Source organism: Ovis aries, chromosome 15 (assembly GCF_016772045.2).
Source record: "Ovis aries strain OAR_USU_Benz2616 breed Rambouillet chromosome 15, ARS-UI_Ramb_v3.0, whole genome shotgun sequence".
Taxonomy (NCBI): Eukaryota; Metazoa; Chordata; class Mammalia; order Artiodactyla; family Bovidae; genus Ovis; species Ovis aries.
Window position 1 is genome coordinate 38,754,433 of NC_056068.1, and position 21,881 is coordinate 38,776,313.

Genomic DNA, 21,881 nt, shown 5'->3' on the forward strand with positions numbered 1-21,881 from the left:
GGGCTTCGTAGAGGACAGAAATGGTATGGACCTAACAGAAGCAGAAGATATTAAGAAAAGGTGGCAAGAATACACAGAACTGTACCAAAAAGATCTTCAGATCAAGATAATCATGATGGTGTGATCACTCACCTAAGCCAGACATCCTGGAATGTGAAGTCAAGTGGACCTTAGAAAGCATCACTACAAACAAAGCTAGTAGAGGTGATGGAATTCCACTTGAGCTATTTCAAATCCTGAAAGATGATACTCTGAAGGTGAAAGTGCTGCACTCAATATGCCAGCAAATTTGGAAAACTCAGCAGTGGCCACAGGACTGGAAAAGGTCAGTTTTCATTCCAATTCCAAAGAAAGGCAATGCCAAAGAATGCTCAAACTACCGTACAATTGCACTCATCTCACAGGCTAGTAAAGTAATGCTCAAAATTCTCCAAGCCAGCCTTCAGTAATACGTGAACCATGAACTTCCAGATGTCCCAGAAAAGACAGAGGAACCAGAGATCAAATTCCCAACATCCGCTGGATCATCGAAAAAGCAAGAGAGTTCCAGAAAAACATCTATTTCTGCTTTCTTCACTATGCCAAAACCTTTGACTGTGTGGACCACAATAAACTGTGGAAAATTCTGAAAGAGATGGGAATACAGACCACCTGACCTGCCTCTTGAGAAACCTATATGCAGGTCAGGAAGCAACAGTTAGAACTGGACATGGAACAACAGACTGGTTCCAAATAGGAAAAGGAGTGCATCAAAGCTGTATATTGTCACCCTACTTATTTAACTTATATGCAGAGTACATCATGAGAAACGCAGAGCTGGAAGAAGCACAAGCTGGAATCAAGATTGCCGGGAGAAATACCAATAATCTCAGATATGCATATGACACCACCCTTATGGCAGAAAGTGAAGAGGAACTAAAAAGCCTCTTGATGAACGTGGAAGAGGAGAGTGGAAAAGTTGTCTTAAGGTTCTATATTCAGAAAACTAAGGTCAGAGCATCTGGTCCCATCACTTCATGGCAGATAGGAGATCCAACCAGTCTATCCTAAAGGAGATCAGTCCTGGGTGTTCACTGGAGGGAATGATGCTGAAGCTGAAACTCCAATACTTTGGCCACCTCATGCGAAGAGTTGACTCATTGGAAAAGACCCTGATGCTGGGAGGGACTGTGGGCAGGAGAAGGGGACGACAGAGGATGAGATGGCTGGATGGCATCACCGACTTGATGGGCATGAGTTTGAGTAAACTCCAGGAGTTGTGATGGACAGGGAGGCCTGGCGTGCTGTGACTCATGGGGTCGCAAAGAGTTGGACACGACTGAGCAACTGAACTGAACTGAAAGTCACTCAAGCACTCCGGCCTGTGTCTGGAGAACAGGTAAGAGACTATCTACTAAGATTTTATCGAAAATTAAATGAAAAAAAAAAAAAAAAGCTTGCAAGTACTTAGCATTATTCCTAACACAGTCCCAAAATAGGCATTTAAAAAATATTACTTAAAGGGTGAGTAGTTTTTGTGATCTATTATTTGCATGCTAAGTCACTTTAGTTGTGTCTCTTTGCAACCCTATGGACTGTAGCCTGACAAGGTCTTCTGTCCATGGGATTCTCCAGGCAAGAATACTGGCATGGGTTGCCATTTTCTCCTTCGGGGGGGGGTCTTCCAGACCCAGGGATTGAACTCATATCTTTTATGTCTCCTGCATTACCGGGTGGGTTCTTTACCACTAGCATCACCTGGGAAGCCCACTTTATATTATACTTTCATTTATAACATATTTGAGGGGGGAAAAAAGTTAAAACACTCAAAACCAGTAATACTGTGAAAAAAACTGGCAAAGTTAATACAGTGTTGGTGACACTATCAGCTGATACAACTGATCTAAAAGAGATTATGATAAAGTACCAGGAATTACAGAAATAACAGTTACTAATTTAGTTAAACTACTGAAATTTTAACTGATAGGAAAAACTTATTCTAACCCTAATTTTTCAAAAAGAAAGTAAAATTTCCTACATTTGTTGTTTTGGGGGATTTTTGGTTGCGTTTCTCCTTTTGTTTTTTAATTGACGTATACCTGATTTACAATGTTGTGTTAGTTTCTGGTGTACAGCTAAGTGATTCAGTTATATATTTACTAATATAAATATTCCTCATATTCTTTTATATTATGGTTTATTACAGGATATTGAATATAGCTCCCTGTGCTATACATTAGGCCGTTGTTGCTTATCCATTCTGCATATGAGAGTTTGCATCTGCTAGTCCCAAACTTTCATTCCAACCCTCCCCTACCCCTTGGAAAACACCAGTCTGTTCTCTATGTCTGTGAGTTTGTTTCATAGGTAAGTTCATTTCTGTCATACTTTAGATTCCACATATAAGTGATATCATATGGTATTCGTCTTTCTCTTTCTGACTTACTTCACTTAATATGATAATCTCTAGGTCCATCCATGTAGCTGCAAAAGGATTATTTCACCCTTTTTTAAGGTTGAATAACATTCCATTGTATGTATACATACCCACCTTCTTTATTCATTCATCTGTCAACGAACATTTAGGTTGTCCATGTCTTGGCTATTATAAATAGTACTGCTATGGACACAGGGTTACATACATCTTTTTGGATTATAGTTTTGTGCAGATATATGCACCCAGGAGTGGAACTGCTACACCATATGGCAAATCTATTTTTAGTTTTTTGAGGAACCTGCATACTGTTCTCCGAAGAAACTGGCTGCACCAATTTACATTCCCACCAGCAGAGTAGAAGGGTTCCCTTTATTCCCACAGCCTCAGGAAAATTCCCTAAATTTGCCATGCTAAGTCAGTGTGAAATTACAGGATAATAACATGAAATATCACATTATGAAAATTATATATGAAAAAGTCAGAAACATAGAAATTGTTTCAATAGGAAAATTATAAATTTTATGCTTACATTTCATGGAAAACTGTATTTTCAAAGAGAAACCACAAGAAAATTTAAAAAAAAAAAATAGTTTTGGTTACATTTTCAATATTTAAGAAGAAAAAAAATCAACCATTCTTTTAAAAGGCCAGAATATGTCACAGATAGAATCTGGTCCACTTAACTGTAAAGTAGTGCTTTGATGCATATCACATTTGCAAAACAGTCGGAATGGGGAGAGTGCTGTTTTGGAAAAGGTATACAGAAAATATCCTATTACAGGTTTCTGAGGACAGGACAACAAGTTCTGGGTCACTAGGAACAAGAAATAATTCATGAGAAAAAACTCTTGGGTCTTATTTTTTCTTTTAATTTAACAGTATCTGAGAACCTATGAAAACAGAAAAAAAAACTTTTTCAATGAAATAATCTGGTTGGGGTCTTACAATCATGAGTTTATCTTTTTCTTTCCTTATCTCAACTGAAGGAGGAAAATCTGTTTGAACAGATATCCAGAAAAAAGACATTTCACAGACAGGATACTGTCCACTAGACTGTAAGGCAATGTGCTATCTTCTTTCCCATTTGCAAAACAATAGTGGTAGGGAGAGTAATGTTTTGGGAGCAAGCCACAAAGGATACTTTGTCACAGGCTCCTGAGGATGGTGACAGAATTTCTGGGTCACTGAAAAGTAGGAATAACTTTACAAAGGAAGCACACCTGTGCTCTGTCTGCTCACCTCTTACCATTCGTCTGCAACTGAGAGCCCAAACCTGAAGGCATTTTGTGTCCACATAAATAACTCTTAATATCCCTGCCAGGCTAGTATTCTCACTCTTGTTTTACCACCATCCAATTTCTACATCTTGAACTTTAGGCTGAGGTCCTGACATGTTAGATCTGAAAGCATTCAGTAGTGCTAAACAAAAATAAAAGTTCTCACTATTATTTGGTTATATGAATTCTTAAATGCATTTTATGAAACACTGGCTTTTGGTGGGGAGAGCAAAATGAACAAATCTTTGTAATAATGGTCCATCATTAATGCAGACACAGAAATCACTTCAATAAAGGAGAAACCTCAACTTGAACAGCTAATAAATTTTCTTATTCACCTGTCTTCTATACTGGATTGTTCAAACTCCATGTTGATAACACCTCTAAGACATAGACCAGGGACTCATCCTTGGCATGACTGACACCGGTTGAGTTATTAAAAATGCAGACTGTTGGACCTCATCCTTAGACACTCTCCAATGTCAAAACTGAGTCCTGGGAAACTACATATTAAATAAATTCCCCGGGCCATCATGATCTCTTCCTCACCACTCTCTTTCCTATCTCTGATAAAATACTACCTACATCACTGATTACAAACATACTACCTACATTACTGATTTCATCACTAATGCTGCTGATTTTACTTTTTAATTTGATGAAGATATAGAAACAGATGTCTAGGGGCCAATTAATCAACCAAGGCAGGGGACCCAGACATCTGTCATTTAAATCACATCCTATTTCTGCCCTAATTTTTAAGATTTCTTTCCTTCTACTAACCCTGGGGTTCTTCATTTCCTCCTTTTCTAGTTGCTTTAGGTGTAGAGTTAGTTTATTTATTTGACTTTTTTATTGTTTCCTGAGGTATGCTTGTATTGCTATGAACCTTCCCCTTAGCACTGCTTTTACAGTGTCACACAGGTTTTGGGTTGTTGTGTTTTCGTTTTCATTCGTTTCTATGCATAATTTGATTTCTTTTGTAATTTGTTGGTAACAAAAGAGACCATAGCAAAAATTAACAAAGCCAAAACCTGGTTCTTTGAGAAGATAAATAAAATTGACAAATCATTAACCAGACTCATCAAGAAACAAAGGGAGAAAAATCAAATCAATAAAATTAGAAATGAAAATGGAGAGATCACAAGAGACAACACAGACATACAAAGGATCATAAGAGACTACTATCAGTAACTATATGCCAATAAAGTGGACAACTTGGAAGAAATGGACAAATTCTTAGAAAAGTACAACTTTCCAAAACTGAACCAGGAAGAAATAGAAAATCTTAAAAGAACCATCACAAGCACGGAAATTGAAACTGTAATCAGAAATCTTCCAGCAAACAAAAGTCCAGGACCAGACAGCTTCACAGCTGAATTCTACCAAAAATTTAGAAAAGAGCTAACACCTATCCTACTCAAACTCTTCCAGAAATTGCAGAGGAAGGTAAACTTCCAAACTCATTCTATGAGGCCATCATCACCCTAATACCAAAACCTGACAAAGATGCCACAAAACAAGAAAACTATAGGCCAATATCACTGATGAACATAGATGCAAAAATCCTTAACAAATTCTAGCAATCAGAATCCAACAACACATTAAAAAGATCATACATCATGACCAAGTGGGCTTTATCCCAAGGATTTTTCAATATCCACAAAGCAATCAATGTAATACACCACATTAACAAATTGAAAAATAAATGCCATATGATTATCTCAATAGATGCAGAGAAAGCCTTTAACAAAATTCAACATCCATTTATGATGAAAACCCTCCAGAAAGCAGGAATAGAAGGAACATACCCTCAACATAATAAAAGCTATCTATGACAAACCCACAGCAAACATTATCCTCAATGGTGAAAAACTGAAAGCATTTCCCCTAAAGTCAGGAACAAGACAAGGGTGCCCACTCTCACCACTACTATTCAACATAGTTTTGGAAGTTTGGCCACAGCAATCAGAGCAGAAAAAGAAATAAAAGGAATCCAAATGGGAAAAGAAGTAAAACTCTCACTGTTTGCAGATGACATGATCCTCTACATGGAAAACCCTAAAGACTCCACCAGAAAATTACTAGAGCTAATCAATGAATATAGTAAAGTTACAGGATATAAAATCAACACACAGAAATCCCTTGCATTCCTATACACTAACAATGAGAAAACAGAAAGAGAAATTAAGGAAACAATTCCATTCACCATTGCAAAGAAAAGAATAAAATACTTAGGAATATATCCACCTAAAGAAACTAAAGACCTATATATAGAAAACTATAAAACACTGGTGAAAGAAATCAAAGAGGACACTAATAGATGGAGAAATATACCATGTTCATGAATCAGAAGAATCAACACAGTGAAAGTAAGTATACTACCCAAAGCAATCTATAGATTCAATGCAACCCCTATCAAGCTACCAACAATATATTTCACAGAACTAGAACAAATAAATTCACAATTTGTATGGAAATACAAAAAACCTCGAATAGCCAAAGCAATCTTGAGAAAGAAGAATGGAACTGGAGGAATCAACCTGCCTGACTTCAGGCTATACTACAAAGCCACAGTCATCAAGACAGTATGATACTGCCACAAAGACAGAAATATAGATCAATGGAACAAAACAGAAAGCCCAGAGATTCCATGCACCTATGGACACCTTATCTTTGACAAAGGAGGCAAGAATATACAATGGAGAAAAGACACTCTCTTTAACAAGTGGTGCTGGGAAAACTGGTCAACCACTTGTAAAAGAATGAAACTAGAACACTTTCTAACAGCATACACAAAAATAAACTCAAAATGGATTAAAGATCTAAACGTAAGACCAGAAACTATAAAACTCCTAGAGGAAAACATAGGCAAAACACTCTCTGACATAAATCACAGCAGGATCCTCTATGACCCACCACCAAGAATACTGGAAATAAAAGCAAAAATAAACAAATGGGACCTAATTAAAATTAAAAGCTTCTGCACAACAAAGGAAACTATAAGCAACATGAAAAGATAGCCTTCAAAATGGGAGAAAATAATAGCAAATGAAGCAACTGATAAAGAATTAATCTCAAAAATATACAAGCAACTCCTGCAGCTCAATTCCAGAAAAATAAACGACCCAATCAAAAAATGGGCCAAAGAACTAAACAGACATTTCTCCAAAGAAGATACACAGATGGCTAAAAAACACATGAAAAGATGCTCAACATCACTCATTATCAGAGAAATGCAAATCAAAACCATAATGAAGTGCCATTTCATGCCAGTCAGAATGGCTGTTATCCAAAAGTCTACAAGCAATAAATGCTAGAGAGGGTGTGGAGAAAAGGGAACCCTCTAACACTGTTGGTGGGAATGCAAACCAGTACAGCCACTATGCAGAACAGTGTGGAGATTCCTTAAGAAACTGGAAACAGAACTGCCATACAACCCAGCAGTCCCATTGCTGGGCATACACACCGAGGAAACCAAAATTGAAAGAGACACATGTACCCCAATGTTCATCACAGCACTGTTTATAACAGCCAGGACATGGAAGCAACCTAGATGTCCATCAGCAGATGAATGGATAAGAAAGCTGTGGTACATATACACAATGGAGTATTACTCAGCCATTAAAAAGAATACATTTGAATCAGTTCTAATGAGATGGATGGAACTGGAGCCTATTATACAGAGTGTAGTAAGCCAGAAAGAAAAACACCAATACAGTATACTAACGCATATATATGGAATCTAGAAAGATGGTAACGATAACCCTGTATGCGAGACAGCAAAAGAGACACAGATGTATAGAACAGTCTTTCGGATTCTGTGGGAGAGGGCGAGGGTGGGATGATTTGGGAGAATGGCATTGAAACATAATATTATCATATGTGAAACACCAGTCCAGGTTCGATACATGAGACAGGGTGCTCGGGGCTAGTGCACTGGGATGAATGACCCAGAGGGATGGGATGGGGAGGGAGGTGGGAGGGAGGTTCAGGATGGGGAACACATGTACACCTGGGGCAGATTCAAGTCAATGTATGGCAAAACCAATACAATACTATAATTAGTCTCCAATTAAAGTAAATAAATTTATATTAAAAAAATAAAATAAGTCACATCCTAGGTTCTTCCTAAAAATGAGGATTCCCGCTTATTATCTCAAAACTACAGGATTTGAATTTGGCAAACACAGTCCAAGATTCTGCATTTTAAACACATTCTCCAGTAATTCTTAAGCTTCATAACACACTCTAAAGTTTGAGAATCAGTGGCCTTAAACTGAACAGTTTCTTAATCTTTTCTAATTATGGATCTTTACTTTTACTCCTTTCGGAACACCTACTCTCATATTCCTACCCTGGGCTTTCTCACCCCAAACTGTTCCATCTCTAAAACCTCATACTGTGAATTTTCCCCACACCACATTATCTGTCCTTCCATTTCTGCACTTAAGCCTGTTTTACATCCTCATCATGGTCTCTAGTCTCTTGATACTTCTTTACTCTCAACTCCATTGGCCCTGCCTACCCTCACTTTCCTTAATACTTAAGGGATACCAGATTATGATGTAACTCCCTTTTTTATCCTCAATATCACTCTCTCCTTTTGTCAGTATTTCTTTATAATTTTTAATCTTGATATCCATTTCTCCCCACTTCAAGATTTATAGACCACCATATGTGAAAAATAAATGAGCTCTGCTACCTCTCAACTCGCATAGCACTTTAACATATGCTCTTCAGTAACTCCACATTTTCTATTTTATGGTTATTTAAGCATATTCTATTAGACTATATGGACTTTGCAAATTGTGTGCAGTTTATTCTGATTTATCCAAAAATATAGTTTGGGGAGTGAAACCTAGATTTTTTTGCCCTGGAAGTAAAGGCTTTGAACCATTTTTTATTTGTGGGCTAAAATAAAAGGTAGCTATAAAGAATAATTGCTCTGAAGCAACAAAGGTTTACCGTATAGCACAGGGAACCACATACAGTCATATCTTATAACAACCTATAATGGAAAATAATCTTAAAAATAATATATGTGTATATGAATTCACCTTGCTGTGCACTTGAAACATTGTAAGGCAACTAGATTTCAATAAAATATATATTAAGAAAAAAAGACATAAAAATGCTAACCATTAAAAAAAAGAATAACTGCTCTGTAAAAAGTAGTTATGTCAACCTACAGTATTTTAGAATGTTATAATATCACCACTTAGACATCAATATCCATTAAAATTGCTTCATAGAAAACAGTAATTTCAATGTAACAACTGGGATTAGGTGAATAAACATACATGCCTTGGCAAGGAAGAGAAGAACAATAAATGTTCATCAATCTCTAGTGAAAGAACAAATAACAATAATAATAATAATAATAAATTTTCCCTTTTGTTAATGGTAATGTTGCTTACCCTAAGGGAAAGACAAAGAGGAAAGAAAATGTTTGCCCCAAAAGTATTACACTTGGGTCCTTTTCATAAGGCTATTTAGATGAGTTTCACCTGAATGAATGTTGCCTGTTTGCAAAACAATCTCCCTTCTGCAAGAATCTAATTTTCCCTTTGAGGATTATACCACAATTATCAAGTATGAATATACCTTTTCCTCAAAACACTTTCATAAGGTTATGTGAACTCTTTTTTGGTTATGAAAGCTAGAATAAGAAAAAATAGATTGACTACTTCATAATAAAAACCCACCTATAATCACACTATCCAAATATAATAACCAGCCAATATTAAAAGATATTTGTATAAAACACATATGTGTACACACATATTTTATGAAAATGAGATTATACCAAGTTCTAATAAGATTCTTTTGTCACTTATGAATCTTGAACACATAATTGCTGCATAAAAAGAACTAAAAAGTAAATAAATAATTATCACCAGATCATAAAGGATAAAGCCAAGATTAGAACCAAGGTATGTAATTCCAAAGCTCATGTCTTTTCCACTACATAGTGCTATCTCAGCTTCCTCAAATATAAAATGGATTTGCCCATTATATAAAGGCCGGTAATATAAGCACAGAATGAAATAATGAGTGAGAAAACACCTTGAAACTATAAAACATTGTTAAAGAAACATATGTTAAAGAAACATATTAATCTATTAATCATTTCGCTCACCTGAACTATAAGCAGAACTCACTGTAATGTTTTGGTGCTGAACTGTCATGTCACACAGTGTCAATTAAGGTTTGCACTTCTACAGACAATATGGGGGATAATCTCAAAGTCCTTTATAATCAGAAATGAACTTAAAAACATTTTAAGAAGCCCTTCAAGCAATCATGAAACCTAAAAAATATACACCATTCTAACCTAAGACCATATAATTAGATTTAATTATAAAACTGTATGTAACATCAAAAGTGTTCTGAATTAAGCATCATTATTTGAATTGCATATACGTGAGACTTCTTAAAACATAGTGACCATTTGGAAAGCTATGTTTTTTCTTGAAATAGGTATCTTGAAGGAAGTCCAAACTGTTTTTAAAGTAAACCTATATCCAATGTACCCTATTAACAGTGATACCAAAATTTTAAAACAAAAACAAGGTATGACTTCAATGTATAAGCCATTTTTTCTTTCTCTGCAAAACCTGAGCCTAACTATTTAATATTTAATATCAGATCAATATGCGTGAAGTAGAAAAATAATGCTGCTGGAGTATACACTTCTGAAAGAATGGAGGGAAAAGGAAATAAACGCTATTAGTTGTTAAGACTAATACTCCTACCCAAAGTAAAGTTCTTTCTTCTAATCCACACTTTCCATTTGCTTTCTCCCTGCCCCATATTTAAATTCACAGCAACTACTTCTAAGAAACATACATTAGCAATCCCATGTTTTTAACTGTTAAGAGAAGGAAAATTCTTTTAACACGCTGTAGGATACTGAAAGCTACAACAGAGAGCAAACATTTTCAAAATGACTTGACTAACAAGTAGAATTCAAATTAGATCTTTTAACTATATTGCAGTTCAAATATCACATAAATACCTTTACTTACCTCAAATTTTCATTAAATCTTACTGTAGCTGCACAGTGGAATATAATATTAGTAGAATCTATGATGATCTCTTTATCTTCTTCACTAAGAGCCAGTTTAGGTCGGGTGAGTTCACTGTTGATTGCTATAATTTTCTCCCTAAAATCTGGATTTTCATCTCTCAATCTGTCAAAAAGCTATCAAAAGAGAAAAACATTTTAGGGCAGTATTTTTCAACTTTCTAAAATCCATCATCACCATCTTCTCCCCCAAGGATCAGTATTTTTTAGATTTCAACTAAGCAAATCCTAAGGTTGCTTAAATTGCTATCATTCTGTATGGAAAATACTATCCCCATTTTACAGATGAGGAATCTGAGAAACAGAGAGGTTAAGTAACTCACCAAGGACACAGAGGTAGCAGTTTGCAAAGTTAAATTTTAACTGTTTATGCCTTTGTTCATTAGACTGTATGATCCCTCAGCACAGACATAAGCAGTATATATATCAGATCAATGTTCACAATGATCAGATTTCTAAAATCCAAACCTTATCACTTTTTTTTTTTTGGCTGCAGTCCTCTTTAGCAGATTAGAATAAAATGCCATTAACTACACTCTAAATCCTAGAAAAATTTTAAAGAGGAAAAAAATGTAAGTATATTAAAGGAAAAAAAAAGTTTTTAAGGAAATATTAAGATCAGAAGCTGGAAAAACCTGTAAAGTATCATATATATAGGATTCTAATTTGAAAATAGAAAATTCAATATTCCTTAAGTATATTCAAAGGAATAAATTTAACTAGAGAATCAGTCAGATCCCAAGATGGTTACAGTACGAACATACATTTAACTGTGAGTCAAATTTAATTTTTTACCCCAGATTTTATAGATGGGACCTCCAAATCACTGTTCTATTACACCCTGACTCTCCAATCCATTTAAAATCCATGCTTGTAGTTTAAGCAGAGTCTTAAATCTGGGGCAAAAAAAAAAAAGTCTAGAAAACACACATGGCACTCACTTTCACCTTCCTATATGACTTTTAGTAAGTAATAGTCTTCTCCACCTTTAGGTAATGACTTCAATATTACTGTTTTTATAGTAATTAATAAAATACTTACTAAGCATTTCAAATAAAATAAGTACTGTCCATACACTGAGAAAACAAGAAAATGACCTTTGCCTCAAGTTATTTAAAATATTATAGGAAAAATTAAACAAGGAAACAGTTAAAATATAGTGTTATAAGTAAGAAAACAGGGCTAACACAACAGTGTTATGAGACTGTACAGGAGCAACAACTTGCCCTGCTGGGGAAGGACTTGAGATTATAAAGTAGAAGAACAGTGTTTCAGACAAAGAAAGTGTCACATATAACCACCTAAGAGTAATAGAGCATTTATGTTTGGGAAATTAAAAATAACTCTAAGACTTGGCCAATGACAGGAGAAGGAATAAAGAATACAAACTCCATGTGGACAGGGACCACATCTATTGTGCTCAGCACACAGGCCCCAGATAACAGAGTGCTGACAAACACTTGTATGTGAATAAACGCATTCGGTGGAAACCACTGGAAGAATACCTATGGAGAAGAGTTCAGTTTTGTTCATATTGACTGTAAAGTGTCAATGAGACTCCACAGAAGATCAGTGCCACAGAGGTAACTGGCTCTGTGGGTCCTGAGTTCAGGGAAGAGAGAATCAGATTATCGATTCTATAAACCACACATGTAGCCCTGGGAGAGTATCACTCAGTAGCAACAGTAATGAGCACCCAAGGTCCAGATTACATGAAGGTTTTTCCAAATCTATTTTAAAATACAACCGTTCATCTCACATACAAGAGAAGGTGCTGAGTAATCTCCTAACTGGACCTAGTAAGAAGAGATCTAGGCCTAGGACAAATTCTGAAGAATATTTAAGGGGATAGCAGAGAAAAAGGAGCCCGAGATATAACCAGAAAAGTACTTTTAACACACTGAATTCACTTTTTCATTTTCCCAGACTGCCAATGACCTTTAATTCCTCTTCATATTAGATTACCTCCACCACTACCACCAGAATTGGTCATGCTGCTTCACAAGTTACATCTCAAGCTTGATGCTCCTCCCTTCTCTAGCCACCATGTTATTATTTAAAGCCATCTTTTCCAATGCTTCTAACCCACTGGTACCCCAATTAGTTCCTACTGTACTAAGTCTACTAATGCCCTCTTTAATGTACTTTCTTCTCTTTCCAGAATTTATTTCATAGTCAGCTATTTTAATTCAATCCTTGCCAGCAATGAGGTTTATTTTCCCCGGGATATTGCTGCATATCACTTCTCAAGTTGGGGCAACTTTAGGCCCCAGGGAAGATTTGGTGATGTCTAAAAGGTCAGTTTTCATTCCAATCCCAAAGAAAGGCAATGCCAAAGAATGCTCAAACTGCTGCACAATTGCACTCATCTCACATGCTAGTAAAGCAATGCTCAAAATTCTACAAGCCAGCCTTCAGCAGTACACGAACCATGAACTTCCAGATGTTTAACCTGGTTTTAGAAAAGGCAGAGGAACCAGAGATCAAATTGCCAACATCTGCTGGATCATCGAAAAAGCAAGAGAGTTCCAGAAAAATATCTATTTCTGCTGTACTGACTATGCCAAAGCCTTTGACTGTGCGGATCACAATAAACAGTGGAAAATTCTGAAAGAGATGGGAATACCAGACCGCCTGACCTGCCTCTTGAGAAACCTATATGCAGGTCAGGAAGCAACATTAGAACTGGACATGGAACAACAGACTGGTTCCAAATAGGAAAAGGAATACATCAAGGCTGTGCATTGTCACCCTGCTTAAACTCATATACAGAGTACATAATGAGAAACACTGGGCTGGAAGAAGCACAAGCTGGAATCAAGATTGCTGGGAGAAATATCAATAATCTCAGATATGCAGATGACACCACCCTTATGGCAAAAGTGAAGAAGCACTAAAAAGCCTCTTGATGAAAGTGAAAGAGGAGAGTGAAAAGTTGGCTTAAAACTCAACATTCGGAAAACGAAGATCATGGCATCTGGTCCCATCACTTCATGGGAAATAGATGGGAAAACAGTGGAAACAGTGGCAGAATTTATTTTCTTGGGCTCCAAAATCACTGCAGATGGTGACTGCAGCCATGAAATTAAAAGACACTTACTCCTTGGAAGAAAAGTTATGACCAACCTAGATAGCATATTGAAAAGCAGAGATATTACTTTGCCAACAAAGGTCCATCTAGTCAAGGCTATGGTTTTTCCAGTGGTCATGTATGGATGTGAGAGTTGGACTGTGAAGAAAGCTAAGCACCAAAGAATTGATGCTTTTGAACTGTGGTGTTGGAGAAGACTCTTGAGAGTCCCTTGGACTGCAAGGAGATCCAACTAGTCCATTCTAAAGGAGATCAGCCCTGGGATTTCTTCAGAAGGAATGATGTTAAAGCTGAAAATCCAGTACTTTGGCCACCTCATGTGAAGGGTTGACTCATTGGAAAAGACTCTGATGCTAGGAGGGATTGGGGGCAGGAGGAGAAGGGGACGACAGAGGATGAGATGGCTGGATGGCATCATCAACTTGATGGACGTGAGTCTGAGTGAACTCCGGGAGATGGTGATGGACAGGGAGGCCTGGTGTGCTGCAATTCATGGCGTTGCAGAGTTGGACACGACTGAGCGACTCAACTGAACTGAACTGAAAGACAATTCTGCTTTGTCACAACTGGGATGTTGAGGAAAGGGAGCTGCTGGCATTTAGTGGGCACAGACCAAGAATGCTGACCACCCTACAATGCATAGGACAGCTCCTCACAATAAAGAATTAACTCTCCTAAAATGTGAAGAGTGCTGAAGTTGAGAAATTCTGCTAGAAGACAATATCACACTACAGTATATGCCCTATGCTTATGCTCTTTTATTCCTGTTTCAAAATCATAGTAGACTCTATTTAAATGTTTAACAACTTTAAGTGTACATATTAATTGCTGCTTGATATAAAAAGAACTCATTTTATTGATTTAGCAGCTACGCTATATATATGTGAGAGTGAATGACCCTAGGAATAATCAGTAGGATGTGCTGGGGGGAATTAAAAAACATGATATAATATTTTAAGGCATAAAATAAAATGACATAATTTTATAGAGTATTGTAGTCAGATATTTAGACAAATACTTGGGGACTGTACGATCCTTCAGCACAGACATAAGCAGTATATATATATCAGATCAATGTTTAAAATGATCAGATTTCTAAAATCCAAACCTTATCACTTTTTTTTTTTTGGTTGTAGTCCTCTTTAGCAGATTAGAGTAAAATAATGGCCATATGTTTAAACTACAAAATTTAAATAAAATTTCAGGCTTTATGTAGAAGATAATCATTTCCTTTACAAATAAGGCTTACTGGTGAGGAAAAATTCTAGAAGCATTACCCTGGAGACTCCAGAGAAGATGCCGAACTCTTTCACATTTTACTTAGGCCCTCAATTCCAACTAAGACAGCAGCTTCAACAATTGCTCCTATCCAATCTCTCCTAACACCTCTATACTTTCTCTTCCTCAACCCCCTTCTTAAAAACTCTGTAGACTGTAGGTTCCATTAAAGCAACAACTCTTACTTAATCCTGAATTCAACCCTTTATAGCAAGTCAAATGCCCAGCACTGAGCAGGCACAAAATATGTTTTCTGAAAAATAAAAAATGAGTAAGAATAAATAACCTCTCAATAGAGGAAAAAAGTGTGTTGGGAAACGATCATTAGTGGTTATACCAATTATAGGGGTTCCCTGGTGGCTCAATCAGTAAAATGTCTACCTGCAGCGCAGGAGACCTAGGTTCAATCCCCGGGTTGGGAGAATCCCCTGGAGACGGAAACAGCAACCCACTCCAGTATTCTTGCCTGGAGAATCCCATGGACAGAGGAGCCTGGCAGGCTACAGTCCATGGGGTTGCAAGAGTCAGATATGACTTGGTGACTAAACCATCATACCAATTATAATTACACCAATTATAAGTGGTTCATAATAAAACATGAGTAAACAAATGGCAGAGATGGCAACAAAACACACAAGCAGGCATTATTACATAAAATAGGCCTTGTGGTCTTAAAGCCCCCTTGATGCCTCCTCCCTTTACGAAAGTTTTAAGGGAATTTTTACTGCCAAGCTTGGGTTCAAATTAATTTTGGATATCTGGAAAAGTCAGCTTCCTCCTTAAAGCATAAAGATTTTTGCCCCTATTGGTATATCCCTAAGAATGTGCCAGAAGGATGTCCCTAAATGGTCTAAGCAACACTGAACCCTCTTAATCCGCAGCAGTTCTCAAAGTGTGGTAAGTTCCTAGGAGTCTTTCAGACTATTTTAGGTACCTCACAAAGTCAAAACTTTTTATTTTCATGATAAAACTAAAACATTAGTTATTTTTCACTTTCATTCTTTCACAAGTATAGAGAGGAATTTTCCAAAGCTACATTTGTGATGATATCATCACTCTTGATGACTAATGGAATGTGTGCTTGTACATATATTCTCTTCCTTTAAAAATGTCTCTGGTTTAGAATCTACTATGATAAATGTCAATAAGATATTTGAAACAAAACCTCACAAGAACAAAACCTTTTTGAAGTTCTCAATAATTTTTAAAAGTGTAAAGGGGTCTAGAGACCAAAAGTTTGAGAATCATTGCTTTAAATGGCTGAAGAATCTTTCAACCTATTTGGAGGATATGAAAAAATACAGTGATAAGGTAATAATACTATCTGCTACACACTGCAGTCAATATACATTATCAAATAATTTGCTCAAGAGTTACAATTAAAAGTCACTTGAAAAAAAAGCTATAAATTATATCATGTTTTTTAAAAACATCCTTATACTAGGCTACCAAACAGTTTTAATTTTAAAATGACACTGAATACGGCTGAGTCAATCTCAGCTCTCACAAAAAAACTGAAAATGAACTTTGTACCTACCACACTTTAAGAGGCAGATTCTTCAATCATAGTTATTATATAGCTAGGTTTTATGGTGGTAAATACTGAAGTATTAACTTACATCTTTTTTTATTATCTATACAGAATCTAGCCATGAAATTAAGAGCCTTGCTCCCTGGAAGAAAAGCTATGACAAACCTAGACAGTGTATTAAAAAAGAGAGACATTACTTCGCCCCAAAAAGGTCCATATAGTTAAAGCTATGGCTTTTTCAGTAGTCATGTATGGATGTGAGAGTTGGACCATAAAGAAGGCCGAGTGCCAAAGAACCGATGCTTTCAAATTGTGGTAATGGAGAAGACTCCTGAGAGTCCCTTGGACTGTAAGGAGATCAAACCAGTCAATACTAAAGGAAATCTATCCTGAATATTCATTGGAAGGACTGATGCTGAAGCCTGAAGCTGAAGCTCCAATATCTGTCCACTTGATGTGAAAAGCCGACCTCTGGAAAACACTATGCTGAGAAAGACTAAAGGCAAAAGGAAAAGGGGGCAGCAAAGGATGAGATGGTTAGATATCATCACCAACTCTACGGACATGGATTTGAGCAAACTCCAAGAGATAATGGAGAACAGAGCAGCCTGGTGTGCTACAGTCCATGGGGTCACAAAGAATTGGACACAACTGAGAGACTGAACACCTCTAATGCAGAGTAAGACTCATATATCTTAATGGAAGGAAGGACAAAGGGGAAGAACACAAGTGCATGGGAGTCTGTGGCAACGGGGAGAATATTGGTAGAGTATAACTACCCTTGTGAGCTATATAGTCAACTGAGTAGCCCTCAAAGAGCTAGATTTGTTTTTTAAAACTAATTCAGGGAAAAGAAGTTTTTCTAGCTGAAGTAAGGACTATTTACAGTTTTCATGTGGAGACAAATGGGATAAAAGTAAGTATTATTTTTATTCTTTAATGTCTTACTAATAGTTTCAAATAATTTATTTTTAAAAGGAAAAACTAGTATTAATTTACACCTCACTATTAAAACCCTATGGGTCTAGAATTACCCCTTAATGAATAAGAGGAAAATACAAACAAGAAAAACATGAATGCTTCACAAAAGAAAGAAGTTTATCCTTCTGAATCAAAATTATATTTGAATGGAAATCATTTCCAAACAATATAACACCTTGGTAAAGAAAACAGTCTAAATATATCAATAATTTAACCTTTTAATTTATCCTAAGTCATTGTAGTGAATATTGGTGACTGTATTTTATTATAATGCTGTAATTTTAAGAAAATTAAAAGTTGTATTTAAACACTCCCACACCTCTGTACAGGTCTTACCCTGTATGGTGTTATCTTTTCTTTCAATTGATCTTCTGTTATCATACTTTGGGCTTCCCTGATAGCTCAATTGGTAAAGAATCCGCCTGCAATGCAAGGACCCCGCTTCAATTCCTGGATCAGGAAGATCCCCTGGAGAAGGGCTAGGCTACCCACTCTAGTATTCTTGGACTTCCTTGTGGCTCAGATGGTAAAGAATCCGCCTGCAATGCGGGAAACCTGGGTTTGATCCCTGGGTTGGGAAGATCCCCTGAAGAAGGAAAAGACCACCCACTCCAGTATTCTGGCCTGGAGAATTCCACAGACTATATAGTTCATGGGATTGCCAAGAGTCAGACATGACTGAGCCACTTTCACTTTATCATACTTTATCTCTCCTAGGAGATAAGCTTCCTATTACTGCCCTAATCCATAAACTGACTCATTCCTGCTGTTGTTAACTCTGTTTTTCTCTGATCTTCACCGACTTCTTTCTTGCTTTTGCCATCTTCTAATTTTTGTGAAAAAGGTACCAAGCTTTTAGCCATTGCCTTTGGGAAATTAAGCTATTTTCACTCAGCATGTACCAGCTACAACATTTACCAGTAAAGTATCCAACTCTCAAGATTACTTTTCCCACTGAATCACAAAGCCTTCCATCATCTTTGCCTTACTTTCTTATCTACTGAGGAAATAATGCTATAAAGTAGAAAGGAATTTGTTATCAAGTCATCTATGTTATATCCAGCATCTATTAGCTACACAACTTCAGATAAAATGACAACTTCTGAGACTCACTGTCCATATTTGCAAAATGGATGTATCAACATTTGTGCCTACCAGAGCATGAGCTCTAAGGTCCAATCATTAAGAGTTCATAAACACTGGCTCTAACACTAAGTATATGATCTGGTAGAATGGGAGTAACACCAACACTTACCTTCAAGAGTTGCTGTAATAATTAAATACATACACAAAGTGTTTTGCACATAGTGCCTGGCACAAGGTAAGCACTCAATAAAGGTCAGCCACTATTAACTACGGATTTCTACTGAAAGATCAAACCAGAATGGAATATAAATTATTTCTAATAAATTATTTATTTATTAATTCTAAGAGAGCTGTTAATCTAGAATTAATCATATCTTTTGATACTTCTTAGCAATTCTTTGACTGCTCAGAGTAACTCAAGATGTTTCTGGTTTTGGTCTCTTTTTTTTTTTAATATAAGTCACAGCTGCCCTAGAAGGTTAAAAGGTATCAAATACCTATCTAGTAACTAAAAAATTACATAGCTACTATACCAAAGTTATTAACAACAAATGTCAGATAAATCCATTCATTTTGAGAAAATTCAAAAGCTTATGACCATGAAATAATTTTACTCCAGCTCATCTCCATTTTTCCCTCAGCAATGTTTTTCTAAAGGTTTAAATGTATGATATACTCTGTATTCTATATGACCCTTCTGTCATGTTATTAGTCAAACAGGAGTATGTGATTTTGCCACTTCCTAATATTTTCATGGGGAGCAATTAGTGATTACAAAATTTTAACTGTTGTCAAAGTATTGTATATCATAGCACAGTTTATTAGAAAGTAACTTTCAATTATTATTATTCTGAAAACTATTTAAAGCGTCTAGTAATTACAGATAACTTGCCTCATATATTCTAAAAACACATTAAACATATAACATAAAGGTACTTTAGAACTTGTTATACAACTTTATCATGGAGGATTTTATCTCCTACTGATCAGGACTCATATTCAGTTTACTGCCATTCTTATAGGACTTTCTACTAATTTTTTTCCAGGATACTAGGCTGTTGATGATTATAATAATATACACACAAACACACTCTTCTCTCTCTTCTTAATGATTACTTCCCATACTTACCTTGCAACTAATGACTTCTTCTACTCGCTCCTGGGGTGTCTGTCCAGCTTTCTGCCTCACCAAAACATACACTGAATTGACCTTAGGACAAGACCTCAGCAACTTTTCCAGAAGTACCTTCCCTAGGAAACCAGTAGCTCCAGTGAGGAGGACATTCTTGCCTTCATAGTATTCTGGGATGGAAACCATTCTGATCCTAAAGAAAACATGACAAATAAGTATCAGTTCCAAGATTTATGCTAATTCTTATCTACTAAAAATCTCTTGGTATTCAAGTATTTTAAAGGACAGGCAAAAATCCAAGATGAACGTTAACAAAACAGAACATTATTAAATTTTGGTTCTTTGGAGTAAGGTAGAAAGTACAACGAACTGCTAGCTTCTAAACCCTGTGTTTTTTTTTTCCCTGGATCACCTCAATCAAGTCACTCACCTTCTCTGGCCCTGGGTTTCTTTAACACAGCTTGTACCAAGTGACCTCTAAAAATTCCTTCAGCAATAGGAACAGAAATCTTCACTTAAACCTCAGTTAAACTCCAAACACAAACGAATGGTATTTCTCTGTCTCCAAAAGTATTTATAACACCAAATAGAGGTCAGCAGCAAGACTCAATTGCTTAGCTTGTATAACATGGTGAGGTGTCATATTTACCTATCATCACCAGTTGAAACAAGAGGTAACACCAAGTCCTTTCTTTTATATGTCTGTAGTGATAACATATCCAAAAGGTACTTAAGTCTCCCTTTTAAAAAAAGTCCTAGTAAGAAATATATAGGCTGAGTGATCTTCCTTACCCAAATTCCACTGAAACAGGAGAAAACAGAGTGAGTATGCTAAGAGAAAACAAATAAAAGAACTAGGGTTAAGCGGAAAAACCAAGATGCAGAAAGATTCATGCAGTATGTCACTATTTAAGGTTCAAACATATTCAAAAGAATGCCATTTATTGTTTAGAAATGCACACACATGATAATTTTTATGGGTGCATTAGAGAGAGTGTAACACAGAGAAGAGAATGAGGAGCTTCAACTGTATTTGTGTTTTATTTAAGCTAAGGAATAGATACATGTATTCTACCCCTAAAATTTTCACAATTATAAAAAATTCATTACATTCTGAAAACCGATTAACAAGCAGTAAGAAAAGGAAGATGGGAAAAAATAAATAAATGAGGCTAAAATGATAGAGAAGTCACAGCAGAAGAAATAAAACCTAAGCAAAACAAACATAGGAAAGGACCAAAATGAGGTAAGAGCTATCTCAATCGTCTAAAGAGAAAACCCAAATTCAGGATCAAGAGCTAAATTAAAGCATAGAGTAATCCAGGTAACTAAAGGTTGCTCAGAGAAAAGCAGAGCCACTCCCGACAGTCTTACTTCCTCTATAAATTTTGGCTCCCTGGCTTAGTATCCAGAACTGCTGAGAACACCCAGCAGGGGCACCAGGGATGAAAGAGAAAAAGAGAAGGAGGGCTGAGCTTGAAGCTGCTCTAAACATCCACAAATGCAGGTAGGGAAGACGGGGCATTGAGAGAAACAAAAACAACCAAAACAAAAGAAGTCTTCAGAGCACTCGATCCCCAGAAATGAATTTTAGGTCCCCAGGCTATCTGAATGCTGCTGGCCCTTAAAACAAATTCATACAGAGCTCTCAGTAATTCCACTTGGAGAGAAAGCTCTCTTGGAAAAACAGACTTCAGAAAACTGAAAGGAAGCCAGTATCAGCTACCAAAATCAACCATTCTAGTCCTTCATAAATATGGATAACCAGACCATGGCGTCGCTAAGAGTCAGAAACGACTGAGCGACTTCACTCTCATTTTTCACTTTCATGCATTGGAGAAGGAAATGGCAACCCACTCCACTGTTCTTGCCTGGAGAATCCCAGGGACGGGGGAGCCTGGTGGGCTGCCGTCTATGGGATCACACAGAGTTGGACATGACTGAAGCGACTTAGCAGCAGCAGCAGCAGCAAGGATCATCAGATATTTAAGAAAATTAA

At 36.5% G+C, this 21,881-nt stretch overlaps 1 protein-coding gene across 3 annotated transcripts in view; it reads right to left on the reverse strand.

Moving 5' to 3' along the window:
* FAR1 (fatty acyl-CoA reductase 1) overlaps positions 1 to 21,881 on the reverse strand; it is a 79,868-nt gene that overhangs the window by 22,989 nt on the left and 34,998 nt on the right. For 2 of the 3 annotated variants that reach the window (XM_004016137.6, XM_060399875.1), the window contains 2 exons: positions 19,880 to 20,075; positions 10,725 to 10,900 (listed from right to left, as the gene is read on the reverse strand). In XM_004016137.6, coding sequence (XP_004016186.1) covers positions 10,725 to 10,900; positions 19,880 to 20,068 — 365 coding nt within the window. In that variant the 5' untranslated portion in view covers positions 20,069 to 20,075. Of the gene's footprint in view, positions 1 to 10,724; positions 10,901 to 18,000; positions 20,076 to 21,881 lie in introns of all 3 variants that reach the window. The other variant, XM_060399876.1, reaches the window with a different exon arrangement.